Raw genomic sequence first — 27,773 nt, 5'->3', positions numbered from 1 at the left:
TGGCGAGAAAATTTTTGCGCGAAAAGCCTTTTCACTCTCATCAAGGTAGGGTGACCAGATAGCCAGGGTGAAAAATCGGGCCGGAGGCTGGGGGATAAGCGGCACCTATATAAGACAGCGCCCCAAATATTGGGACTGTCCCTATAAAATCGGGACATGTGGTCACTCTACCTCAAGGTGGTTTTATTACAGTGCTGCAACTGAGGAGTTTTGTCTCAAAAAGTGACTTTGCAGTGTGTACACCTCTGCGGTTTCATCGCTAAAAGCTGCCTTTTAGTGAAAATACTTGACAGTGTAGACAAGGCCTTAGTGTCTGCTTCCATTTAAGATGCATCAATGGAAGCTGCATTGCGTGTGCAGTAGCTGCTGAGTACAGCCTAGGCCAAATGAGAGTACGCTCTATCACATTCCCCAGCACTTTTTAATGAGTGCTTTTAATGAGACAAATGCATACACAGTGGCATGATTCTGATTCCCATTGCATCAGAGAATTAATTCTCTTGACTTCAGCAGAGGTAACTGGGATTTACATCATTATTAAAGAGATCAGAATCTGCCTTCAGCATGCTGGTAGGTCATAGGAAATGGAGCTCATCAATCCATTTGTAAACTGTGATTTGATATGATTCTGTATATAAATGTTCTCAGCTCTTCTAACACAGTGTGCTCACATCACCTTTCTGACACGGATTTACTGGCCAAGACAACCCACAACCTAAGGCATCTGCAGTTATTAAATCAATTCATAAAATTCTCTTCTTTAGCATCCTTCTCTAGGAGTGATTTAGGACCAAGTACATTGAGTGCTTAGCAATTAGATTTGTTTTCTCCTGATGCGCATCCTTTCAGTTTTGTTAGTAATTCTGCATAATAAACACCACCTGAAGTGTTTGGTCATCATAATTAAACTCAAACAAAACCTAGTTTGGGGATTTTTTTAGCAGTCAGCAGTTCATCAAAATCTGGTCTTTCTTTTAGGCTTTCTTTCCCAATCTCCCCTCCCCCATTCCTAAATTCCTCTGGGGCTTAGTCTTTGCTAAGAGTTGCTCTGGAGAGCAGCCACAAAGAGTTGAGAAAAAATGCAAGTTCCCCTCTGCAGTTTATCTGGTCAAAGGGCCCTTCATAGCACAGACAGTGCCCCTGCTGTCACAGCAGTCCCCTTAGTTCCATATGTCCCTTTAGGACTTTTATTCAGATTTCTCACAGTTCATCCCCCAGAGAAGCAAAGGATTGGCATGTTGCAGAGATGTTTGTTGGAAGGGAGAAGGTTAGAGGATTTTAGTGGAGGCCTGTGTTGTAGCTAGCTGACAGGACCTCTGTCAGGGATGAGCTTATTGCCCTGGACTCACTATGCACAGTGCAGGGGGTGCAGCAGGCTGGATGACAGGTTGACAGCACATTGAGGCCACTCAAATTGCAAGGGTGCTGTGTTTGGTTCAGGTCCTCTGAGGCAGTAAATGTGGCTAGTCCTGGTGTTCTCAAGTGGAGGCTCACCCCTTTTTTCTCACTGTTAATCTGCTGCCCCCTCCAGCCAGTCACAGCTGAGCCTCTTCAAATGTCCCGGGACTGGATTAAAGGAGGTCTGAGGTGACCTAGTGCAGAAGACACAGAGCAAATGACCAACCAAGGGCCAGATCTTCAGCTCCGCTCCAGGAAAGGAGTGCTTGGAGGTGACGAGGTCTCACTGGTGGGTAGATTTAAACCAGTTTTACTCCCTTCCCCCACACCAGTTCCAGTGGCTGATCCTCTGGAGTAAGTCAGAGTAGCCTCTGGTAAAGCGCTTTTCAGGTAACAGGGTGAAATATTAACATTAATAAACTATTGATTGAAGTGAATTATTTAAGTGTGTTAGGGCTTGCCTACGTGAACATTTAGTTGGTTTTAAAATGGGTTGTCAATCTATCCTGCACTAGCCTGCCACCTCTGTCAGTTTTCAGAGTAACAGCCATTTTAGTCTTTATTCGCAAAAAGAAAAGGAGTACTTGTGGCACCTTAGCGACTAACCAATTTATTTGAGCATAAGCTTTCGTGAGCTACAGCTCACTTCATCGGATTCATACTGTGGAAAGTGTAGAAGATCTTTTATACACACAAAGCATGAAAAAACACCTCCCCCCACCCCACTCTCCTGCTGGTAATAGCTTATCTAAAGTGATCACTCTCCTTACAGTGTGTATGATAATCAAGTTGGGCCATTTCCAGCACAAATCCAGGTTTTCTCACCCCCCCCCCACACACACACACAAACCCACTCTCCTGCTGGTAATAGCTTATCTAAAGTGACCACTCTCCTTACAATGTGTATGATAATCAAGGTGGGCCATTTCCAGCACAAATCCAGGGTTTAACAAGAACGTCTGGGGGGCGGGGTAGGAAAAAACAAGGGGAAATAGGTTACCTTGCATAATGACTTAGCCACTCCCAATCTCTATTCAAGCCTAAGTTAATTGTATCCAATTTGCAAATGAATTCCAATTCAACAGTTTCTCGCTGGAGTCTGGATTTGAAGTTTTTTTGTTGTAATATTGCAACTTTCATGTCTGTAATCATGTGACCAGAGAGATTGAAGTGTTCTCCAACTGGTTTATGAATGTTATAATTCTTGACATCTGATTTGTGTCCATTTATTCTTTTACGTAGAGACTGTCCAGTTTGACCAATGTACATGGCAGAGGGACATTGCTGGCACATGATGGCATATATCACATTGGTGGATGTGCAGGTGAACGAGCCTCTGATAGTGTGGCTGATGTTATTAGGCCCTGTGATGGTGTCCCCTGAATAGATATGTGGACACAGTTGGCAACGGGCTTTGTTGCAAGGATAGGTTCCTGGGTTAGTGGTTCTGTTGTGTGGTATGTGGTTGCTGGTGAGTATTTGCTTCAGGTTGGGGGGCTGTCTGTAGGCAAGGACTGGCCTGTCTCCCAAGATCTGGGAGAGTGTTGGGTCATCCTTCAGGATAGGTTGTAGATCCTTAATAATGCGTTGGAGGGGTTTTAGTTGGGGGCTGAAGGTGATGGCTAGTGGCATTCTGTTATTTTCTTTGTTAGGCCTGTCCTGTAGTAGGTGACTTCTGGGAACTCTTCTGGCTCTATCAGTCTGTTTCTTCACTTCCGCAGGTGGGTACTGTAGTTGTAAGAATGCTTAATAGAGATCTTGTAGGTGTTTGTCTCTGTCTGAGGGGTTGAAGCAAACGCGGTTGTATCGCAGAGCTTGGCTGTAGATGATGGATTGTGTGGTGTGGTCAGGGTGAAAGCTGAAGGCATGTAGGTAGGCATAGCGGTCAGTAGGTTTCCAGTATAGGGTGGTGTTTATGTGACCATTGTTTATTAGCACTGTAGTGTCCAGGAAGTGGATCTCTTGTGTGGACTGGACCAGGCTGAGGTTGATGGTGGGATGGAAATTGTTGAAATCATGGTGGAATTCCTCAAGGGCTTCTTTTCCATGGGTCCAGATGATGAAGATGTCATCAATATAGCGCAAGTAGAGTAGGGGCGTTAGGGGACGAGAGCTGAGGAAGCGTTGTTCTAAGTCAGCCATGAAAATGTTGGCATACTGTGGGGCCATGCGGGTACCCATAGCAGTGCCGCTGATCTGAAGGTATACATTGTCCCCAAATGTAAAATAGTTATGGGTAAGGACAAAGTCCAGCCACCAGGTTAGCCGTGACATTATCGGGGATAGTGTTCTTGACGGCTTGTAGTCCATCTTTGTGTGGAATGTTGGTGTAGAGGGCTTCTACATTCATAGTGGCCAGGATGATGTTATCAGGAAGATCACCGATGGATTGCAGTTTCCTCAGGAAGTCAGTGGTGTCTTGAAGGTAGCCGGGAGTGCTGGTAGCGTAGGGCCTGAGGCGGGAGTCTACATAGCCAGACAATCCTGCTGTCAGGGTGCCACTGCCTGAGATGATGGGGCGCCCAGGATTTCCAGGTTTATGGATCTTGGGTAGTAGATAGAATATCCCAGGTCGGGGTTCCAGGGGTGTGTCTGTGCGGATTTGATCTTGTGCTTTTTCAGGGAGTTTCTTGAGCAAATGTAGTTTCTTTTGGTAGCTCTCAGTGGGATCAGAGGGTAATGGCTTGTAGAAAGTGGTGTTGGAGAGCTGCCAAGTAGCCTCTTGTTCATATTCCGACCTATTCATGATGACAACAGTACTCCTTTTCTTTCCACCTCTGTCAGTGTGGATCCTGCTGAGACATGTCAACAGTTCGTTAGAGCACTTTGGTTTAATCCAGGGGTGGCCAGCCTGAGCTGAGAGGGAGCCAGAATTTACCAATGTACATTGCCAAAGAGCCACAGTAATATGTCAGCAGCCCCTGATCAACTCTCCCCCACACACCCTGCTACAAGCGCCTCCTGCCTACCAGCAGCCCCACCAATCAGCACCTCCCCCTCCCTCCCTGCACCTCTCGATCAGCTGTTTCATGCAGGAGGCTTTGGGGCGGGGGGGAGGAGCGAGGGCACGGCAGGCTCGGGAGGGGGCGGGAAGGGGTGGAGTGGGGGCAGGGCCTGTGGCAGAGCCAGGGGTTGAGCAGTGAGCACCCCCCGGTACATTGGAAAGTTGGCGCCCGTAGCTCCAGCCCCGGAGTCGGTGCCTGTACAAGGAGCCGCATCTTAACTTCTGAAGAGCCGCGCGTGGCCCCAGAGCCCCAGGTTGGCCACCCCGATCTAATCAAAAGAGGACTTGATCAAAGCATCCTAACAAACAGTTAATGTACATCAGCAGAGTTCACCCAGACAAGGGGCAGGCTTCTGCAAACTAATGTTCATGTAGACAAGCTCTTATTGTCATTTCGCTGTTTTATGATTTTAAACAATACCTAAAAAAAAAAAAAAAAAAAAGATTTAAAACAATCCAGAGTCATGTCCTTTTAAAAAAACATAAAGCTTTTCTCAGCATTCTGGAATGAAAATTGGAAACATCTTCAGAAGAACAATAAATATTGCCATAGTTGGATCTATTATGTAGAGGAGACTGAAAGAGGATCAAGAGAAAAAAAGACAAATATCCTCCAGTTGAAGCAGTGTAGATCGGCTGTGAGGTAAAATTTTTAATTATTTCCATGCGTTGTTTACAGGGCTGTCCCTAGACATTTTAGTGTACTACGCAGCCCCCCCGCGGGCAGGGGGCGGGCTGGCTCCAAGCCTCTGAAGGGGGAGGGGAGCGTTCCCAGGCCTCCGTGGGGGGGAGGGGGAGGCGTGGGTGTGGGGGGCAGGGGGGAAAGCGCGTGGACCAGGTGGGACTGGATATTCTGGGAGCGGGATTAAAAAAATAGTCCCACAAAGGGCTCTACTTGGGAGCCCCAACTGGGATAGACACAGGTGTGACCGCTGTATAACTGTCCCAAGCTGATACCCTGGGGCAGTTAAATAGCTGCTTCTGCTTGAATCTTGAAGATGACCATGCTATCGTGTTAGTTGAGCAGCTTTGAGTGGCATATACAATTAGGAGGAGGGCTACATTGACTTTCCTTTGATTTCATTTTTCCTGAGCGTCAGACCCAAAGCCTGATTCTCATCTCACTTTTGGACAGTGTGCTTCCAGTGACTTCAGGTGAGTTACTCCTGATTTACGCTGGTACTGGAAGAAAAGTAGGCCTGGGTGTCCTATTCCTTGACCGCGAATGTGATGACTTAAGGAGCAAGCCAGTGTAATATTTATCCTTATGGGGTGCCGAGGTGGAAAAGGCACTGACATAGTTCCCCTCCGCCCATCCTCCCAAGGGATCTGACTTTGAAGAGTGAAGGAGAACAGAAGTCTAGAACTTGCTGTTTCCTCTCCTTCAAAAATCTATATAGACCTATGAGTTGATCATGCCAGCTTCGTACAAATAACCCAAGTGGCCGGTCTCCCACTGTGATGAATTGACCTATATGTACACTACGTTGCTTTTGGGATATGGCGGTCCCGCTCATGTGTGACTGATCTCTTCTGTACTGGCTGAGCTAATGGAACTGTTCTGCTATTTTCCCAGTAGTAGGGAGGGATTCAGGTTTCAGACTTTCCCCTTGGCTGGCTGAATGGCTCAGGGAGTTGGCTCTAGAGCGTTTTGCTGCCTACTTGGTTCTAATCCAGCCAAGGCATGTTGTGGTGAATGATTGGTTAGTAAACTGAAGGATAAAGTGTAGCTCCTATTTCTGGTAGAACTGCTGTTAAATAGCTTGAAGAAAGGCCAATATTGGGTTCTGTGGGTATGGCCCACCAGAAGCAATGCTCAGTATTGTTTGAGTAGCAGCCGTGTTAGTCTGTATTCGCAAAAAGAAAAGGAGTACTAGTGGCACCTTAGAGACTAACCAATTTATTTGAGCATAAGCTTTCGTGATGCATCCAATGAAGTGAGCTGTAGCTCACGAAAGCTTATGCTCAAATAAATTGGTTAGTCTCTAAGGTGCCACTAGTACTCCTGCTCAGTATTGTGTTTTCCTATCAAGTTGGCATGACACAATTCAGATCTATGGGAAATGGCAGTAAGTGAACTGTGTTGTTTAAGATTATCAAAAACATTTCCTTTTTCCTTATCCTCTCTGTAATTAGAATCTTTCTCCTTTATGTCTCTAACATAATGCTGAGCACATTGTTCTTGCTTGAGTGTCGTTGGGTGTGTGTATTTTAATAATCATCTTGCAATCATGCAGTTCCGTATTCCATTAGCACAGTTCACCTGCCTAAGTACTTATCTGAGTATCCAAATGCGAGATCTGGGCATTCAGTTTATTCACATTTGAAACTTGTGGCAGCCAGTGAGTTTGCTGCTAACACTGACACATCTGCTTTTTCTTCTCCTTTAAATTGAAAGTGACTGGTTCGTTATGAGCTTCACCACAGCATTGCAGAGAAATTCAGCAGCTGCCATCCCAGGGAACAGTGGCGAAAGCAGGCACATTCCTCCATCTTTAAACAGAACTTACAGTATAGAAAACAGGGTAAGAATAATTCTTCATTAACACACAAAATCTCACCCTGGGCCACTCTCAGAAAAATGCTCACCACGCCTCTAGCACTTCTTAGGCCTTGTCTACACTGGCAAGTTTCTGAGCATTTAAGCAGCTTTCTGCATTTTAACTCCCGAGGTGTACACATTGCCAAGCCACTGAGTGCTTAGTTGCAGCACTGTAAAAAAACCACCCCAACGAGAGGCATGCAGCTTTCTGTGCCGGGGGTACAGCGCTGCGGTGCCAATGTAGACGCCCTGGTCGATTACAGCACTGCAGTTGGCCTCCGGGAGGTGTCCCATAATGCCTGTTTTTGCCTTTTTGGTCATCGGTTTGGACTTTACTGCCCTGCCCGCAGGTGACCAAGCATGAGCCCCTCCCCATGAATTCCTTGGGAATTTTGAAAGTCCTCTTCCTGTTTGCTCAGTGATGCATGCAGTGAGCTCAGCGCATCTTTCCAGCTGGCCGGGTGCCTGACTCCACGCACCAGGCGATCCCCTGCATGGAGCAATGCTGAGCTGCTGGACCTCATCAGCATTTGGGGAGAGGAGGCTGCCAGTCCCAGCTGCGCTCCAGATGTAGGAATTATGATACTTATGGACAGATTTCACGATGCATGACAGAAAGGGGCCACGACTGGGATATACTGCAGTGCAGGGTCAAAGTGAAGGAGCTGCAGAATGCCTACCACAAGGCGCAGGAGGCAAACTGCCACTCCAGTGCTGCGCCCATGAGCTGCTGGTTCTACAAAGAGCTGGATGCGTTACTCGACCGTGACCTCACCTCCACTGCGAAGGCCCCTGTGGATACTTTGGTGTCTCGCGTGCCAGTCAAGAGTGGACCGAGCCAGGAGGAGGAAATCTTAGAGGAGGATCGGGAAGGTGACCCAGAGGCAGAGGACGACTTGTAGGTCAGAGATGCATGCAGCCAGAAGCTCTTCTCTACCCTGGAGGAGGCTAGCCAGTCACAGCTGTCAGATGTTGGTGAAGCGCAAACAGGAGAGGAGGCCTCTGGTAAGCGGATTTGATTTTGGGAATCGCTGAAGCGAGTTGTTGGGAGCAGGAGGGTTGCAGAATGCAGGCTTGTGTCTGGATGATGCATGTACCACCACATGCCTCGTCTGAGCGGCGGAACAGGTGTTGATTGACTCCCTCACTTCATGGGAATCTCCGTCAGAGATCTCCAGGAAACTCGCATCGAGATACTGGGCAATCTGATGCCACAGGTTCTTTGGCAGAGCTGCTTTGTTTCTTGCCCCATTAACTGTAACTTCCCCGCACCACTCTGCTGTCACTGGGGGAGGGGAGACCATTGCTGCACACAGGCAAGCCACGTAGGGCCCAGGGTGGAAGCCGCAGTCTTGGAGAAGACCCTCCCTTGATTCCCTGTTCACCCTCAGCAGTGAGATATCTTCCCTAACGAAGATAGCCTGTGGAAAATGTCGACTTTCCCACTCCGAACTGGTTAGCGACTGATCGGTAGCAGTCAGAAGTAGCCAGCTTCCACAGTGCAATCACCACACGCTTCTCCAATGGCAGGGCAGCTCTCCTTCTCGTGTCCTTGCACTGCAGGGCTGGGGCAAGCTCATCACCCAGGCCCATGAACGTGGCTTTCCTCATCCAAAAGTTCTGCAGCCACTGCTCATCATCCCAGACGTGCATAAAGATGTGATGCCACCACTCAGTGTTTGTTTCTTGAGCCCAAAAGCAGTGCTCCACTGTAGTCAGCACCTCCGTGAATGCCAAAAGCAATCTCGTGTCATAGCTAGTACGCGTGGTGAGATCAATGTCACACTCCTCTTGCCTTTGTAGTTTAAGGAATACCTCCACTGCCACTCGTGACGTGTTAGAGCGAGCAGCATACTGGTCAACAGTTCAGGATCCATTCCTGCAGACCGAAGAGGCAGAGCGCACAATACACAAACTGTTGAAAGATAGCGCCAAATGCTGATGGAAGCACAGGGATTGCTGGGATGTGAAGCAATGCATCACAAGGTGTTGGGACAGGACCCAGGATGCCTCGAAACCCCCTCCACCTTCCCACAACTCTTAGCAGCAGAAGAGGAAGAGATGCTCTGTGGGATAGCTGCCCAGAGTGCACCGCTCCGAATACCGCTGCAAGTGCCACAAGTGTGAACACACTATTGCTCAGGCAGCTGACAGTGTGAACACACAACAGCAGTTTCACTTCAGCGCTCTCTGAGCTGTAACTCTGCCAGTGTAGACCTACCCTTAGACATTAACTGATTGATTCCCCACAACACTCCTTCAAGGCAGGCCACTATTACTACTCCCATTTTACAGATGGGGAAACTGAGGCAGAGCAAAAGTCAGTGACTTGGTCAAGGCCATATAGTGAGTGAGTAGCAGGGCTGAGATTTAACTCAGGAGTTCCTATCCCCTGTCCCATATTCAGTCTAGGAGAGCATGCTGGCACAAGATCAGTTTCTCTTTAAAACAAAGTCTATGAAATAGTTGAGAGAGGACGTACTCTTTTAAGTAGTGAGCTGTTGTGGGAAAGTGGGTAACCATGTAGTTAAGGCAAAATTCCAAAGGCAGATTGTGCAAGAAATTGAAAGCATAAACCACTCTCTTGAAGATCCTGCACCAGTGGGGATTTTCAAAGTAAAACACAAGTGAAAGAAAAAAAGCCAAGAAAACAAAACCCAAAACCGAACTAATTTTCCTTGACCATCTGGTCAAGGAAGCAATGTTTTCTTGTATTCTTGCATAAGACTGAGGCTATTTCTTGCTTTCTGCCAGGGCCCTCATGGTAGGCCAATACACAGCAATGTGATTACTCCCTGATACTGGAAAGAAAGAAGAAAGCTTTCCATTATTAGCTTATTCTGCTCTTATTTGTACTGGGATGTGCAGATAGCTGTTTACCGGAATTCTGAGAAACACAGGACAGCTAGCTAGTTAAATGGTGATAGCTAGCTATCATAATTTCCAGGCAAATTAGGCCTGAATGGTGAAGTCCCTAGCAGACTTAATTAATCTTTCTTCCCTAGCAGAGGAGATTCTGTTTGCACTCTATTTGGGTGGTTGTGTGGATTTTTTCAATGGAGCTTGTTGATTTACATCATTCAAGGATCTGGCCCAGCATTTAAAGAGAAGATCATCCTAACAAGTAAGGGGGGAGAATTGAGGAAGGAGGAAGTGATGGGAGAGAAGAGGTGGAAGTTCATATTTGGAAGGAAGGCAGTTTGCACAGCATGGCTTTATTCTAAACTCAGTAGTGCTGATTGCTTGGTGTGTGTTTGAGCTGCAGCTCATGGGTGGAGAATCCGGGTGTACCGTGACAAAGAAGTTGTAAGCAGAGGTGGGCTAAAACCAGAACCATTGATCCAACCACCTTGCCTCACACCCGTAACACTGTTTTCTTAAAAGAGAACAAACCCTCTAGTTGTGTGCACCTCAACCAGAGGGGTGGATGGATGTCACTTGGCTCTCCAGTGTATCAATCGGGAAATGGGCTGGGAATCCTGAATGGAATGGTCTTCTGGTTCCATTTTGCTATTGTAGATTTTGCCAATTTCCCCTTCTCAGAATGAACCACGCCAGTAGGAAAAGTCTTAGGGTATGTCCACCCTGCACCTGGGAGCTTGCCTCCAGCCTGGGTATTTGGACACATGCTAGCTCCACCTAAGCTAGCATACTAAAAATAGCAGCATGGATGTCGTACACGGGCAGTGGCACAGACTAGCCATCCAAGCACAAGACCACTTGACCCCCTGGGTCTGAGCGAGGGTCGCTAGTCCATGCTTCTAGAACATCCACAGTGCTATTTTGAGCACACTGGTTCCAGTGAAGCTAGCACGTATGTCCACATCAGCTGGGAGGCACACGCCCAGCTGCAGTACAGACCTACACGTGTAGGCCCAGGCTGTAAAGCCCCAGCATGAGCTGCAGGGAAGGGTAGGCTTTGCATCTCTGAAGGCTCCTTCTCCTCTCCCTGGAACCTGTTGCTCATGCCCAATGAAATCTTCCCTACAATAGATTTTGAAACAAATGCTGGACCCATGCCTTAATCCTGACTCATTGCCTTCACTAGAAGGGTAGTCTGACTAAGCACTTTGGGACTGAGCTCACTGTGAGTCAGCAGCATGTTTACCTGTGAATTCCTGGAAGAATTTACTCATTTGAAAATCCTCTTTTGGGGGAATATCTCAAAAATTCCCTCCTTGCTCCATTATCCAGAGTGAGGCTGAGCTTGCCATCAGATGGACTATAAGGAGAAATGTCTCTCTTGCTTCTATATTCTAGTAACTCTCATTAGGGAGTTTTTAGAACTACACCGAATGTGTGTAATCTTTGCAGATACAGCTGGTCCCTGCGTGCAAATCATTATCAGCCCTGAACAGCACAGTGAGCTAAACTTCACAAAGCCCATAGCACAAGTTTTTCAGCCTGGCTTTCCAAGCGTGACAGAAAAAGAGGGGTTTCCTGAAGGCTCTACGTCCTGAAACCGCCTCTTGCTCCTGTGAGTGCCCCTTTAATCCATATGGGCAGGCCCTGTTCTAAGTTCCCTATAAGCTGCGTGGCCACATGGCCGTGCAGCACCCTATTTAGTGCCACACAGGCATTCAGGGAACCTGCCCAGCCAGGACCTTTCGTGGGAGGGGCGTCCTTCTTCTGGCCCCTCCCTAGCCCCGGACCTGCCATGGCCGGTGGAGAGGAGCCCCTCTCGCCGCCCCAACCTAGCCCAACCCACAACCTGCCGCAGCAGGTGTGGGGCTGAGTTGGGGTCGGGAGAGGGGCAGCCCAAACCCAGCCCCAGCCCGGACCTGTCGCAGCTGGGGGAGGAGCGCCTATCCTGCGGCCCCAGCCCCGAAGCTGCTGCTGCAAGGAGAGGCACCTCTCCCCCCAGCCCAGGTGCTGCTGCAGGGAGAGAGAGCTGGGTAGAGTCCTCTCTCCCCACCGGAGCACCCTCCTGCACCCAAACCCCTCATCCCCAGCCCTACCCTAGAGCCCACACCCTCAGCTGGAGCCCTCACCCCGTCACACACACCAACCCGCTGCCCACCCCTGAGCCCCTCATCCCTGGCCCCATCCCAGAGCCTTCATTCTCCGCGCCCCCCCCCCCCCCGCACCCGAACCCTCTACCCAAGCCCTGAGCCCCCTCCCACACTTTGAACCCCTCGGCCCCATCCCCACCACATGAATTTTGTTATGTGCACCAATATGAAGGTGATGTGTCACACATCATCTCCATATTGGTGCACATAACAAAATTCATTCCTCACGTATGTGGGAAAAATTAGAGGGAACACTGGCCCTGTTGCTTTCTGAGTGAACATCTGGCTAATTCCTGGGCCTGGAAAAGACACAAACCAAGTCTATTCCTGGTGCAGAGGAGTCTGAAAACCCTTTCTTCACTTCCAAGTCCATCAGGGGGTTGGGAGGTAACCCAGGGCCGCCCACTTCACTGGGTTCCAGCTCAGGGCCCCTCGAACTAGATAAGCAGGATCAGGGTTCTTCGACTCTGACATTGCCTTGAGCTCCCTCCTACCTTCCTCTGGATCTCTGCAGGCTCTCCAGCCTGTCAATCAGTCAGTCCCCTCCTGGGCTATTGACTCTGCTGTGGCTGTTTAGTCGTGTGCTGGCAGGAGCTCCTTTCTCCAGCCTGCTCACTCCTCTATTAGCCATCTTGCCCTTCTGCTTCCCAGCCTTCTTATCCTCCCAGCTTTCAAGAGACTGTCAATCAGCAGCGTGAGGTACATATATCCCATGACACCATTCCTCTGCTGGAAGCCAACATAAGGTCTATCCATTACTGAAGCCACATGGAAATCCCTGGAAGATTGCTAAATTATAAAGCTGTCTTCCCATTGTTAAGCAGTTTGGGGCAGGGTCAGTCTTTATTTCTATGCCTTGTACTGGGCTGAACACAGTGTCAGCACTTTACAGATACTAATAATGAATAAAGCAGTCCGATTGGGAAAAACATATAAATGATACTTTTGGGGGAATTCTGCCCCACTGTACATGTGGAGAATTTATGTCCCCTGCAGATTTCTTTGTTTCCCTGCAGAAAAATGATTTTCTGACAGGGAAGCAAAGGGAAGCCACAAGAGCGGTCATGCGACCCTCCCCAGCAGTATGTTTCAGGTGCGCAGGGCAGCCGGCAGAGAGGTAAATCACTGTGGGGGAGACCCGCCTGGTGGCTCCTACCCTGCGCCAGGCTCAGCTGCTAGTCCTGGCTGGGCTGGGGAGGACAGGACTACTTCTTCCCCTGCACAGCATCCAGGACCGTGTTAGACCCACCCCCAGATTCCTCCCCAGCTGTAGGAAGCTCTGCAAACTCCACCCCACCTCTCCTGCGCTTCCTGCACCCATTGCTTCTCAGCTGCAGGGGGAGGGATCACTGTACAGGGAGCTGGTCCCCGCATCCGCCCAACCCCTGTGCAGACAGAGCCCTCAAACCCAGACCCTCCCACCAAGTGTCACCCACCCCCTGCACCCAGAACCCCCCCAATGAGCCCCATTCCCCCTGCATCTGGACCACCCCAATGAGCTGCACACACCTGGATCTCCATGGTACTGAGCCCCAACCAGTTGCACCTGGATCCCCACCTCACTCAGCCCCACTCCCCTAGCATCTGGACCCCACAACTGAGCCCCAACCACCTTCACTTGGACCCCTCTGCAGAGTCCCATTACTGTTGAACCCAGAACCTCCCAACAAGCCCCTGTGCATCCAGATCCCCCCCCACCTGGATCCCCCACTGAGCCACCCGCACCCAGATTGCCCCACACAGAACCTTCTCAACCCACACCTGGATTCCTCCCATACTAAGCCCCTCCACACTTGGATCCTGCCTTGCTGACCCTGCCTGCTCACACCTGGTGCACCTGGAATGGAGGGGCAGGGCCCTGGGGTGTTTCTGGGGCAGGCCTGGTCCTTGCACTGTGTCAGGGTTGGGTGCAGCCTCACCGTTGAGTCCGTGTCCTGGGGGAAGCTGCAGGGTGATCTCCCACCTCTTTTCAGCCGGTGGCCTGTGCTGCCCAATGCCATGCTGGAGCCTCCACGTTTATTGGACAAATAAAATTTGCAGAATTTTGCATAACTTTAAAGTATTATGCACAGAATTTTTATATTTTTTTTGGCGCAGAATGTCCTCAGGAGTAAATAACTGAACATTAATACAACATCCGAAATCATGGCCAGAAAGATTCCAGAGCTTAATTTTTTGTGATCATCATTGCACTGAGTGTGGTTACAAGTAATTTCCTATGCAGTTTTCCACTGTATTGTTCTTTGGACATGTTGTGATACATGCTTTGATGTTGATAATAGAACAGAATTTGAGTCAGTCATTTCTCAGTGCCTGTTTGACAAATAAGGAAATACTGCTGGGAAAGAGAGGGGTCAAAGGCCTCTGTGCAGGGAGAGGGGCTGATGAACTCCTGTAGCGCATACAGTAAGTTCTCTTATTGTAGAATGGCTTTCCAGGGGACAAGGGTGGAGTTAATGCAAATTCCCCAACTCTGGTTATGAAAAAAACTGGCCTTTTTGAAGCTACGCCCTGAGGAGGGGGTGATTGCCTGCTGATTTACTGTTACAGAACCAGGTTCTAAGGCCTGAGTTGCATAAAGAAACAGCTGATCTACCCCGTTTTCTTTCTGGTTCCTGATCTAAAGACTAGCAGGAACTTGTAACTATGAGGAAAACCCAGCTGTAGGTTTTGAAGGACTGACACCTACCAGAGCCCTAAATTAGAGTTGGCAATGATCTCTGCTAAGCTTTTTAGCATGCGTACAGGTTCTTTTATTGTTTTAATTTTCTCTCTGTAATGTTTTTACTTTCAGAACAAATGTGCTTGCTTAGAAAGAGCTGTGTAATAACTTATAACTGCAGGCAATACACTGGTCATAGCCCTTGCAAAAAGGCAAAATGCAGGTGCTGGCCTTTCTAGGCAATCTGGGTTGCTGGGATTCTATGCATCTGATGAAGTGAGCTGTAGCTCACGAAAGCTTATGCTCAAATAAATTGGTTAGTCTCTAAGGTGCCACAAGTACTCCTTTTCTTTTTGGGATTATCAGTGTAAATCAGAGAGCTATGCAGCCTTAAAATCCCTGGCCAGGAGGGAGTGAAACATGTCTCTCTGTACAGGAGAGATGATGGCTGGGATCCGGAAGCCTAAAGTGAGTCTCCTTGATGAACTAATTTAGAACCCCATCATTTTATATGTATAGTTGGGATGCTTTCCAACGTGCATTACTTTGCATTTATCAACATTGAATTTCATCAGCCATTTTGTTGCCCAGTCACCCAGTTTTGTGAGATCCCTTTTGTAACTCTTTGCAGTCAGCTTTGGACTTAACTATCTTGAGTAGTTTTGTATCATCTGCAAATTTTACCACCTCACTGTTTACGCCTTTTTCCAGATCGTTTATGAATACGTTGAACAGCACTGGTCCCAGTATAGACCCCTGGGGCACACCCCTATTTACCTCTCCATTCTGAAAACTGACCATTTATACCTACCCTTTGTTTCCTCTCTTTCAACCAGTTATTGATCATGAGAGGACCTTCCCTCTTATCTGCCTACTTTGCTTAACAGCCTTTGGTGAGAGACCTTGTCAAACGTTTACTGAAAGTCCAAGTACAATAGTTTTGTTCACTACTGTACCTCTTGAACCTAATTTAGCCAATGCAAAGTTCAGATAAAGTTCACTGTAGGTACTTCTGGGTGGGAGACAAGCCCCTTCTTTGTTCTATGGCTTCATAATTTGCGGTCATTGCCATAATTGTTCTAATGAGTTTTTGTCTTTAAGAAAACATGTCCTGCTGGATTCGTTCCAAAATCCAATTAAAGAGTTAACGGTGAAATTACAAGGTTCCACTAATCTAATCTGGAGTATGGCTGCGCTGTTGAGATTAGAGGTAAAGTGTTGGTGCTGTTCTGGAAACCGCCTGGTTATCTTCAAGAAATATAATACTTTAAAATAAATTAATGAACCTCATCCCTGTGCAGTGGGGCAGCTCAAGGCCTATGCACTGCTAAATCTCATTTAAGCCTTATTTTGAGGGTTTACACTGATCCTCTGAAAAAGAGAGAATTTCATCCAAATGAGAACAAAGGATCAACAGTTTGGCTGTCTCACCACAACTTTTTGTTGGGACTCCTCCTACAGACGCTGGCCATAAATTAGCGTGGAGTCAACCCCAAGAGAAGTTCCAGAACAACTGTGTTTTGATGCTTCCAAGTTAATGCCCTACTTCATTTCCTTATTCTTTTACTCTTGGTCTCCTTTTTATTTTTAACCATGAAATATGTAATGGTCTGTATGGTTGTATGGTGCCTAGCACAACTCGGCTGGAATATATTTGGGCCTCTAGGGAGTAAAAATAATAAAATGTAGATCAGTTGGCTACATAGTCCCGAACTGGAAAGCAGCCTGCAGTAGGAGGAGAGACTGAGAGATAAGCCCTTCTATCAGAGGCCTGGGATGAGGCCTCAGCTAAAGGAGTGGGCAAAGCTTTGCCGATATAAAGCACAGTTAGCAAAACTCAGGCAGCAAGCAAACCTCAGGCTCTGCCTGCTTGCAAGCTCACAGAGTCCGGCAAGAACAGGGCTGATGTTGCAGAAACGCATATTCCTAAGAAGTGCTAAGCACAGAGCACTCCTGCAAGAGTACGCATCCCGATATCAAGTAGTACCCCAAGGTTCCCCAAGGATAACAGGAACACAATGACTCCTCCTGAAAGATAAGGTCAGGATAACAGTATGTAATAAAAATGTTTTGATCAAACCAACATGTACAAGGCGATGGGTAATAACTAGCCATGTCGGGGGGCAATGACTAACTGTGTCAGAGGCAGTACGTAACTTGTTTGTATCAGGGTATAAAGATGTATCTCAGAGGGAGTATCTTTGTCCAGCCGAGGGGGAAATGGAAAGTACTGCCGTTCACTGAGCTGTGTCCATTGTCATGGGCATACATGTCTTAGTAGCCTCGTAGAGTCTGCCAGGTGCTGTTACTATGCTTTGTCGACAATAAACCTGGCCTGGTGCCTTTGTACCTTAATGGATCTTGTGGTCATAGGGCTGTTCGCTTGAGGTCTGCTGTGCCGGCTGTCTGCGCAGAGTTTGGGCAGCACACAGGGAGAATACATGCACACAGGCGAACATCTAACCACACAGCCATGTTGTTTCACAAGGCTGGTACACCACTCAAAACCTTTGGTTTGAGGATGTAAGTGAGTAGTGCATCAGCTGCACGCTGTCTGCCTGCACAGGAGTGTATTTTACACACAGGAGCCTAGGTCTCTTAAAGTACAGTTTCTGTAGTTTCCTTTTTCTGATGACAATGACAAGAAGTACTGTAGGGCCTTGTATGTTCAGAGACCAGGCATACATATACCTCCACTTATCTCCTACTCATATCCCTCAAAGAGGTAAACCAAGCTGAGCAACAGAAAATTATGATGGGTTTCATCTCCCTTTCTTTTTACATGCTGAAAGACCGTACAGGAACAGCATTTTCTCAGATGGAGCCGAGCCAGGTTTCTTACCTTCAGCTAGAACAGTATCACTTGCTTCCCTGAACCTAATCCCTTTCCTTTTAAAGGTGGGAGGGACGTCAGCATTAAGACCCCGATTTGGGAAAACACTTTACATGTGGTCAACAGACCCACTGACTTCAGTAGCACCTAAGCATGTGCTTAAAATTAAGAACATGCTTAACTCTTTTCCTGTATCAGGGTCTATATTTGGTGAACATGTGTTTTATCACACAGGCTAAGAATCAATACAAGAAAGTGAGACATGAGCAGAAAATTCTTCATCACTATTTAAAAAATTTCTGGGAACTCATTTTTCACACCTCATTTTTAATGTATACAAAACCTCATACCTTTGCACACAAAATTCAGTACAGCCCACATGTGTGCAAAGGAAGTTTATATGCACACAGCTATGTTTTTGCATATCCAAAAATTAAATGCAAGAAAATGCACCCTCAAAGACCTAGGTGAAAAGAAAGTACCCCCAAAAATTTGCCCCCCTGAAACTATGAGCACAATTGTAGAGACCGCAGTTAGTCACTGTTGCAAGTGTCCTTACATGTCTCTTGAGCTCATGTAACTTAATTATATTAGAAACAACTGGAGTCCCATGATTAGAAATATGTTTTCCCTGGAAGGGGAAAAGAACAATGTAAGAATATATACAATTTAGTTTCTCATTTCGTGATGATTGGGACCTTTCCCAGAATCTTTAAACCAGAGTAAACTTGATTTAGAGCTGTCTCATTTGTCCAAGACTATCACTGTAATTGTTTATTATAGTAACAGAATTGTAGATATGCGTGGTTCTCTGCCGACAAATACAAACAAGAGACAAGCCTGACCTTACGGCTGTTACAATGCAGTTTAGACAGTGTAAAGCCAAAGAAGAGGGAAAGAGAGAGATTGTCATATAAAGTAATGAGAATTTGCATTGCTGAAGTTTGACATGTGTGGTCTTGTCATTTCGGAACTGTTATCTATTTAAGTTGCTTTATTTAAAGACAGTAGAGTCGGGGGGGGGGGGGGGGATTGGTTATTGGACAAAGGCCCATTGAAACTAACTTTATGTTCTGAATAGCTGTACTTGGCTGTCTGTTCAGTGATACTCTGTCAGCCTCTCCCGCACCCCACCCCACCCCAATGTCCACTCCTATTTAAGATTTGGGACGGCAAAAGAGTAGGTCTGGGGGAAATGCAACACTTGAAAATCTAAAATCCCTTGCATACCTCTGGAAAGCTCAGCTGCTTTTTGTCTCTGATTCTCATCACTGTTTTCAAATACTCCCTGGAATGTTGCCATGCAGAGCAGAGGAGCTGGCATCACAAAGAGGAGGGTGGGGTGCTCTGTGCTTTTATCAGATACAAACTATCTGATAAAAGCACAGAGCATCCCACCCTCCTCTTTGTTATCCCTTTAAAAAACTATCCACAGTTTCAGAGGTGTTTGCAAGTGGAGCAAAGGAAGTTAATGATACAAGGTGAATTCCTGAGATTTCAAATGGACTGAGGGCTTGTCTTCACTGGCACTTTACAGCGCTGCAACTTTCTCGCTCAGGGTTGTGAAAAGACACACACCCGCTGAGCGCAGCAAGTTTCAGCGCTGTAAAGCACCAGTGTGGACAGTGCACCCACGCCGGGACCCCACCTCCTCCTGGGACCTTCCCATCCCCCTCACTGCTGATGGGTTTTTTTGTTTGACTCTCTCCTCCGGTTGTTGTTTTTTAATAAAAGAATGGTGTTGGTTTGAAAGCAATCTTTATTATATTAATTGAAAGCAACAGACAATTCTGTTAAACCTTCATATTGCATCGTCTGCACCAATCACAATCACCTCCTAGCATTAGAAGCACTGCATTCCCGAGCATCCTTGATCCATATGGCCCCACGCTGCATGTAACTGGAATATGCTTTATGCAAAAGGTCTAGGATGACCAGATGTCCTGATTTTATAGGGACAGTCCCGATATTTGGGGTTTTTTCTTATATAGGGTCCTATTACCCCCCACCCCCGTCCTGATTTTTCACGCTTGCTGTCTGGTCACCCTAAAAAGGTCTCTTGTAAGGTATAATTACAAAGCTAATAATCTACTGCAGTGGTCTCCAAGTGGGGTGCGCCAGAGGATCCCAGGGGGTGCGCGGCGGGAGGAGCGCCGACGGATGGCACTCCACTATTTTCTTTCTTCAGCAGCAGCTCTGCATGCCTGCGGCAGGTCTTCCCTCCTTCTTTTTTCGGCAGCACGCCTGCGGTAAATCTCCCCCTCTCCTTTTTTCGGCAGCACCGTGGGGGTGCGCGATCCTTGTATCTGACGCTAGAAATATGAAGTATAACTCTGAGGTCCTATTGTAACTATGCAAAGTGTGGGCCATTAATGGTGGCTTAGAATCTTGATGGCTCCCATTGACTAGGACAATTGGTTGTGAATGGGTTTATTTACCTGCAAGCCTTCCTGTGTATGTGTGGGCCAGCCCCTGGGTAATGAAGAATGAGGTCTCACAGGACATGTGACCATGTCACATGATACTGGAATCCATCTTAAATCTGGTACATTTCTATTTAGAAGGGGAGGTGGGGACACAGTGAGACAAAAGATTCCTGCTTTGTGCCAAAGCTATAAAAGGTGGTGGAACAGAACAAAGAGGAGCCAGCCATGAGAAAACCCCTAGTTTCCACCTAAGATGTCTGCTGGAACTAACAAGGACTGTACCAGGGGAAAGGATTGGGCCCAGACTTGGAAGGAGTCTAGTCTGTGAAAGAAGTTTATTGGAACATCTCTGAGGGTGAGATATTACCTGTAATCAGTTTCTTAATGAATTAGGCTTAGACTTGCAGGATGGTCTTACCTAACTCGTGTTTCCCATGGAGAATGATGATGTATTCATGGCAGTTCTGTCACATGAGTCGTGACCTCACTGAATTGAATCCGAATTGTATCTTCAGTGATACCAATCTTACCTGGATAGAGTTTTGGTAATCCTGAAAGTTTATTTTGCGAGTGTGTGATTCAGCTCCAGCACTTCAATGTGGCTTGTGTAGTGTAGAAAGTCTCACGGAGATACTGTGCTCTAAAAAAACCACCTCCACGAGGGGCATAGCAACAAGCCAGTGAAGATGTGCCCTGAAAGGCTACAGTTAGGCCCTGTCTGCAGTGGCAAGTTTCTGCGCAGTAAAGCAGCTTTCTGCGCTGTAACTCCCGAGGTGTACACACTGCCAAGCCACTTAGCGCTTATCTGCACTGGCACTTTACAACGTTGCAACTTTCTCGCTCAGGGGTGTGAAAAAACACACCTGAGTGCAGCAAGTTTTAGCACTCTAAAGCACCAATGTAGACAGTGCACTGGAGGTCAGACATGCAGTGCAGTGATGGGGATTGAACTGAGGGCCTTGAGGCTGTTATACTTTGAAACAAGTTTCCATAAGTCAAGATTTAGCATCTGATCAGACAAATGAGTCCCTAGGTTGCTGGGTTCAAGTCTCTAACAGGAGAAGATATTAGTTAATAGGGGAATTTGCATAGGGATTATGTGAGGAGGTTGGGAGTCATGACTTGTGGATTTTAATATTGGCTCTGCTGCAGTCTTGGATAGGGGCACCGTGAGGCTTAAGTAATGAAGGTAACGCACTTTGCAATTCTTACCTGAAAGGAGCCACATGAATGTGAAGTATTATAACAAGAGATTGTTTTGTTACATTTTATTTCCAGCCTATGAAGATCTTTGCTCATACTTACAGAGAAACCATATTCCGTAGCCCTTCCCTTCGCAGGTATTGTATTATGCTTCTGAGCCCATGCGAATAGTGCAAATATACAGTGAAATCCACCATTTTTTCCACTTCACGTTTATCTCCTTTTGCTAACCTGTATTTCCCTTTTCACACCTCTGCTACAAGTGAGGCCCTGCAGCATATTAACTCCAGGCCTGTACAGGCTCATTTGCAAAATGTTCAAGTGCCTGATACATTTTGGTAGGTTGTACAATTAAAACGTTGATGTTTAAAATCTTAGCCATATGTTGTTCCCCCTAGATCAGCATATGGAGAGGACCCTCCTCAGTTGGATCCTCCCCCCTTCTGAGTGGAATGGGGGCCACTGGGGACCAGAGCCATTGTACAAGGGTATGGGCCTCCTTAATATACCCTGTGAATGGCAAGATTTGGGGAAGACCTTTTCTGCGTAGCAACAACTACTTGACAGGACAAATGTGAGGGGATCTGCTTTTGGATATTTCCCTCCTGTCTCCCCCATCCTGTGGATTTGTTTTTGATAGGGATGGACTGAGGCCTTGTAATTTTCCTTGCAAACTGTATCACTATCTTGCAATTTTTTAAGACGTTTTAGAGGCTTGTTATTTGCAACCGCTACCACAGCGGTGCCTCTGTATGTCCATGGAAAGTTAGGTAGGGTTATGGAGGAAAGTGCAGGTCCTCACTGTTCTTTATTCCATTCATAGACCACCATTAACACAGGTACTGATGTGGCAAAAGAATTTTCACATGGAAACCTTTACTCCTGTTCAGAACTCCACTGTAGTTAATGAGAGTGCAGGCTACTCAGCACCCCGCCAGGTACTCAGCACCCCGCAACATCAGGCCCTTAAGGTTCTGTTAATTCCTTTACTGAATGAAAGATGTGTATGCTACAGGATTTGTATAACTAAGCCCTGGTCTACATTAGGAGTTTAGGTCGAATTTAGCAGCGTTAAATCGATGTAAACGTGCACCTGTCCACACGATGAAGCCCTTTATTTCGACTTAAAGGGCTCTTAAAATCGATTTCCTTACTCCACCTCTGACAAGTGGATTAGCGCTTAAATTGGCCTTGCCGGGTCGAATTTGGGGTACTGTGGACACAATTCGATGGTATTGGCCTCCGGGAGCTATCCCAGAGTGCTCCATTGTGACCGCTCTGGACAGCACTCTCAACTCAGATGCACTGGCCAGGTAGACAGGAAAAGAACCGCAAACTTTTGAATCTCATTTCCTGTTTGGCCAGCGTGGCAAGCTGCAGGTGACCATGCAGAGCTCATCAGCAGAGGTGACCATGATGGAGTCCCAGAATCGCAAAAGAGCTCCAGCATGGACTGAACGGGAGGTACGGGATCTGATCGCTGTATGGGGAGAGGAATCCGTGCTATCAGAACTCCGTTCCAGTTTTCGAAATGCCAAAACCTTTGTCAAAATCTCCCAAGGCATGAAGGACAGAGGCCATAACAGGGACCCGAAGCAGTGCCGCGTGAAACTTAAGGAGCTGAGGCAAGCCTACCAGAAAACCAGAGAGGCGAACGGCCGCTCCGGGTCAGAGCCCCAAACATGCCACTTCTATGATGAGCTGCATGCCATTTTAGGGGGTTCAGCCACCACTACCCCAGCCGTGTTGTTTGACTCCTTCAATGGAGATGGAGGCAACACGGAAGCAGGTTTTGGGGACGAAGAAGATGATGATGATGATGAGGTTGTAGATAGCTCACAGCGAGCAAGCGGAGAAACCGGTTTTCCCAACAGCCAGGAACTGTTTCTCACCCTGGACCTGGAGCCAGTACCACACGAACCCACCCAAGGCTGCTTCCTGGACCTGGCAGGCGGAGAAGGGACCTCCGGTGAGTGTACCTTTTAAAATGCTGTACATGGTTTAAAAGCAAGCATGTGAAAGGATTAATTTGCCCTGGCATTTGCGGCTCTCCTGGATGTACTCCCAAAGCCTTTGCAAAAGATTTCTGGGGAGGGCAGCCTTATTGCATCCTTCATGGTAGGACACTTTACCACTCCAGACCAGTAACACGTACTCGGGAATCATTGTACAACAAAGCATTGCAGTATATGTTTGCTGGCGTTCAAACAACATCCATTCTTTATCTCTCTGTGTTATCCTCAGGAGAGTGAGATATCATTCATGGTCACCTGGTTGAATAGGGTGCTTTTCTTCAGGGGACATTCAGAGGAGCCCGTTCCTGCTGGGCTGTTTGCCTGCTGCTGAACAGAAATGTTCCCTGCTGTTAGCCACGGGGAGGGGGGAGGGTTGAGGGGGTAGCCACGCGGTGGGGGGAGGCAAAATGCAACCTGGTAACGAAAGCACATGTGCTATATATGTAACGTTAACAGCAAGGTTTACCCTGAAAGAGTGTAGCCACTGTTTTATAAAATGTGTCTTTTTAAATAGCGCTGTCCCTTTTTTTTTTCTCCACCAGCTGCATGTGTTTCAATGATCACAGCATCTTCTCTTTCCCAGAGGCTAGTGAAGATTAGAAAGAAAAAAAAACGCACTCGTAATGAAATGTTCTCTGAGCTCATGCTGTCCTCCCACACTGACAGAGCACACACAAATGCATGGAGGCAAATAATGTCAGAGTGCAGGAAAGCACAAAATGACCGGGAGGAGAGGTGGCGGGCTGAAGAGAGTAAGTGGCGGGCTGAAGACAGGGCTGAAGCTCAAATGTGGCGACAGCGTGATGAGAGGAGGCAGGATTCAATGCTGAGGCTGCTGGAGGACCAAACCAGTATGCTCCAGTGTATGGTTGAGCTGCAGCAAAGGCAGCTGGAGCACAGACTGCCACTACAGCCCCTGTATAACCAACCGCCCTCCTCCCCAAGTTCCATAGCCTCCACACCCAGACGCCCAAGGACGCGGTGGGGGAGCCACCGGCCAACCAGCCACTCCGCCACTGAGGATTGCCCAAAAAAAGGAAGGCTGGCATTCAATAAATTTTAAAGTTGTAAACTTTTAAAGTGCTGTGTGGCATTTTCCTTCCCTCCTCCACCACCCCTCCTGGGCTACCTTGGTAGTCATCCCCCTATTTGTGTGATGAATGAATAAAGAATGCATGAATGTGAAGCAACAATGACTTTATTGCCTCTGCAAGCAATGATTAAAGGGAGGAGGGGAGGGTGGTTAGCTTGCAGGGAAGTAGAGTGAACCAAGGGGTGGGGGGTTTCATCAAGGAGAAACAAACAGAACTTTCACACCGTAGCCTGGCCAGTCATGAAACTGGTTTTCAAAGCTTCTCTGATGCGTACCACACCCTCCTGTGCTCTTCTAACCGCCCTGGTGTCTGGCTGCGTGTAACCAGCAGCCAGGCGATTTGCCTCAACCTCCCATCCCGCCATAAACGTCTCCCCCTTACTCTCACAGATATTGTGGAGCACACAGCAAGCAGTAATAACCATGGGAATATTGGTTTCGCTGAGGTCTAAGCAAGTCAGTAAACTGCGCCAGCGCACCTTTAAACGTCCAAATGCACATTCTACCACCATTCTGCACTTGCTCAGCCTGTAGTTGAACAGCTCCTGACTACTGTCCAGGCTGCCTGTGTATGGCTTCATGAGCCATGGCATGAAGGGGTAGGCTGGGTCCCCAAGGATACATATAGGCATTTCAACATCCCCAACAGTTATTTTCTGGTCTGGGAATAAAGTCCCTTCCTGCAGCTTTGGAAACAGACCAGAGTTCCTGAAGATGCGAGCGTCATAGAATAATAGAATATCAGGGTTGGAAGGGACCCCAGAAGGTCATCTAGTCCAACCCCCTGCTCGAAGCAGGACCAATTCCCAGTTAAATCATCCCAGCCAGGGCTTTGTCAAGCCTGACCTTAAAAACCTCTAAGGAAGGAGATTCTACCACCTCCCTAGGTAATGCATTCCAGTGTTTCACCACCCTCTTAGTGAAAAAGTTTTTCCTAATATCCAATCTAAACCTCCCCCACTGCAACTTGAGACCATTACTCCTCGTTCTGTCATCTGCTACCATTGAGAACAGTCTAGAGCCATCCTCTTTGGAACCCCCTTTCAGGTAGTTGAAAGCAGCTATCAAATCCCCCCTCATTCTTCTCTTCTGCAGGCTAAACAATCCCAGCTCCCTCAGCCTCTCCTCATAAGTCATGTGTTCTAGACCCCTAATCATTTTTGTTGCCCTTCGCTGGACTCTCTCCAATTTATCCACATCCTTCTTGTAGTGCGGGGCCCAAAACTGGACACAGTACTCCAGATGAGGCCTCACCAATGTCGAATAGAGGGGAATGATCACGTCCCTCGATCTGCTCGCTATGCCCCTACTTATACATCCCAAAGTGCCATTGGCCTTCTTGGCAACAAGGGCACACTGCTGACTCATATCCAGCTTCTCGTCCACTGTCACCCCTAGGTCCTTTTCCGCAGAACTGCTGCCTAGCCATTTGGTCCCTAGTCTGTAGCGGTGCATTGGATTCTTCCATCCTAAGTGCAGGACCCTGCACTTATCCTTATTGAACCTCATCAGATTTCTTTTGGCCCAATCCTCCAATTTGTCTAGGTCCTTCTGTATCCTATCCCTCCCCTCCAGCGTATCTACCACTCCTCCTAGTTTAGTATCATCCGCAAATTTGCTGAGAGTGCAATCCACACCATCCTCCAGATCATTTATGAAGATATTGAACAAAACCGGCCCCAGGACCGACCCTTGGGGCACTCCACTTGATACCGGCTGCCAACTAGACATGGAGCCATTGATCACTACCCGTTGAGCCCGACAATCTAGCCAGCTTTCTACCCACCTTATAGTGCATTCATCCAGCCCATACTTCCTTAACTTGCTGACAAGAATACTGTGGGAGACCGTGTCAAAAGCTTTGTACCTTTCCTGGCCATCCCACGTTGATGTTGGTGAAACGTCCCTTGTGATCCACCAGAGCTTGCAGCACTATTGAAAAGTACCCCTTGCGGTTTATGTACTCGCCAGCTTGGTGCTCTGGTGCCAAGATAGGGATATGGGTTCCGTCTATGGCCCCACCACAGTTAGGGAATCCCATTGCAGCAAAGCCATCCACTATGACCTGCACATTTTCCAGGGTCACTACCTTTGATATCAGCAGATCTTTGATTGCATGGGCTACTTGCATCACAGCAGCCCCAACAGTAGATTTGCCCACTCCAAAATGATTCCCAACTGACTGGTAGTTGTCTGGCGTTGCAAGCTTCCACAGGGCATCGCCACTCGCTTCTCAACTGTGAGGACTGCTCTCATCTTGGTATTCATGCACTTCAGGGCAGGGGAAAGCAAGTCACAAAGTTCCATGAAAGTGCCCTTACACATGCAAAAGTTTCGCAGCCGCTGGGAATCATCCCAGACCTGCAACACTATGCTGTCCCATCAGTCTGTGCTTGTTTCCCGAGCCCAGAATCAGCGTTCCACAGCATGAACCTGCCCCATTAGCACCATGATGCATGCATTGGCAGGGCCCATGCTTTCAGAGAAATCTGTGTCCATGTCCTGATCACTCACGTGACCGTGCTGACGTCGCCTCCTCGCCCGGTATCAAATCTGGCACAAATCCGGTTCTGGTGCTGCATATACTGCTGGATAATGCATGTGGTTTTTAATGTGCTCCTAATTGCCAAAGTGAGCTGAGCGGCCTCCATGCTTGCCTTGGTATGGCGTCCGCACAGAAAAAAGGCGCAGAACGATTGTCTGCCGTTGCTCTGACGGAGGGAGGGACTGACGACATGGCTTACAGGGTTGGCTTCAGGGAGCTAAAATCAACAAAGGGGGTGGCTTTACATCAAGGAGTATTTCAGGCAGGACTTCACGGAGGGTTCCAATAAGAAATGGTGCACCTAAGTTATTGTTCTTATTGGAACAAGGAGGTTAGTCTGGCCTCTGATTCATACATGGCTAGATTTACCTCACTGCACCTTCTCTGTGAGTGACTGCAGTGTGACCTGGAGGAATGAGTCCCCTAGACAGGGGATGGGGAGAAGCAAATGAGTCCAAAACAAATCTGGTCTATTTCTTGTTTTGATCCACTCCATCTATCTTTTACATCTTTGGCTGGCAGCAGACGGTGCAGAAGGACTGCATGCCATCCACATCTCATGGCTGCCCGGCAGAAGATGATGCAATAGGACTGCTAGCAATCCATATCGCCTGCCTGCTCACCATAAGACGGTTCAATAGGACTGACTGCAGGACTAAAGAGAATGACCTGGTCAAGTCACTCCAAATTTAGTCCCTGCGCCCATGTCTGCCCAGGCGCTCCTGGCCGACGTGGCCAGGAGCACCTCGGAAATGACGATGACGGCTACCAGTCATACTGTACCGTCTGCTGCCACAAGGCAAGGGGTTGCTGCTACTGTGTAGCAATGCAGTACCACGTCTGCCAGCACCCAGGAGACATAGGATGACGGTTACCTGAGCGGGCTCCATGCTTGCCGTGGTATGGCGTCTGCACAGGTAACTCAGGAAAAAAGGAGCGAAACGATTGTCTGCCCTTACTTTCACGGAGGGAGGGAGGGAACGGGGGCCTGACGATATGTACCCAGAACCACCCGCGACAATGTTTTAGCCCCATCAGGC

At 47.8% G+C, this 27,773-nt stretch overlaps 1 protein-coding gene and 1 long non-coding RNA gene across 7 annotated transcripts in view; one reads left to right on the top strand and one right to left on the bottom strand.

Moving 5' to 3' along the window:
- The window catches only part of LOC144275854 (uncharacterized), a 46,752-nt gene extending 34,160 nt beyond the window's left edge, over positions 1-12,592 (bottom strand). For both annotated transcript variants that reach the window (XR_013348116.1, XR_013348117.1), the window contains exon 1: positions 12,451-12,592. This is a non-coding gene — a long non-coding RNA (uncharacterized LOC144275854). The remainder of the gene's footprint in view (positions 1-12,450) is intronic.
- LOC144275851 (uncharacterized) lies at positions 1,387-24,202 on the top strand. 5 transcript variants are annotated; one of them, XM_077835392.1, is made up of 3 exons: positions 1,387-1,687; positions 22,446-23,049; positions 23,638-24,202. In XM_077835392.1, the coding sequence occupies exons 1-3, from the start codon at positions 1,616-1,618 to the stop codon at positions 24,156-24,158; spliced, it is 1,197 nt and encodes a 398-aa protein (XP_077691518.1). In that variant the 5' UTR covers positions 1,387-1,615; the 3' UTR covers positions 24,159-24,202. The 5 variants fall into 5 exon arrangements, with proteins under 5 accessions (XP_077691518.1, XP_077691522.1, XP_077691519.1 ...); XM_077835396.1 differs by lacking the exon at positions 1,387-1,687 and adding an exon at positions 15,909-16,658 and having other exon boundaries at positions 23,638-24,200; XM_077835393.1 differs by lacking the exon at positions 1,387-1,687 and adding an exon at positions 15,909-16,658 and having other exon boundaries at positions 20,013-23,049; positions 23,638-24,200.
- Positions 24,203-27,773: the final 3,571 nt, after the last annotated feature.

The sequence above is a fragment of the Eretmochelys imbricata genome, chromosome 15 (assembly GCF_965152235.1).
Source record: "Eretmochelys imbricata isolate rEreImb1 chromosome 15, rEreImb1.hap1, whole genome shotgun sequence".
Classification (NCBI taxonomy): Eukaryota; Metazoa; Chordata; order Testudines; family Cheloniidae; genus Eretmochelys; species Eretmochelys imbricata.
The sequence above is the reverse complement of the archived record's forward strand: the minus strand, read 5'-3'. Positions and strand labels throughout refer to the sequence as shown.

Bases quoted from the DNA above. Each gene is read 5' to 3' on its own strand.
- LOC144275851 (XM_077835392.1), top strand. From the start codon at position 1,616: ATGACCAACCAAGGGCCAGATCTTCAGCTCCGCTCCAGGAAAGGAGTG. The intron at 1,688-22,445 runs GTGGGTAGATTT...CTGTTTGGCCAG, and splicing joins GAGGTGACGAGGTCTCACTG to CGTGGCAAGCTGCAGGTGAC. The intron at 23,050-23,637 runs GTGAGTGTACCT...TTTCTCCACCAG, and splicing joins AGGCGGAGAAGGGACCTCCG to CTGCATGTGTTTCAATGATC.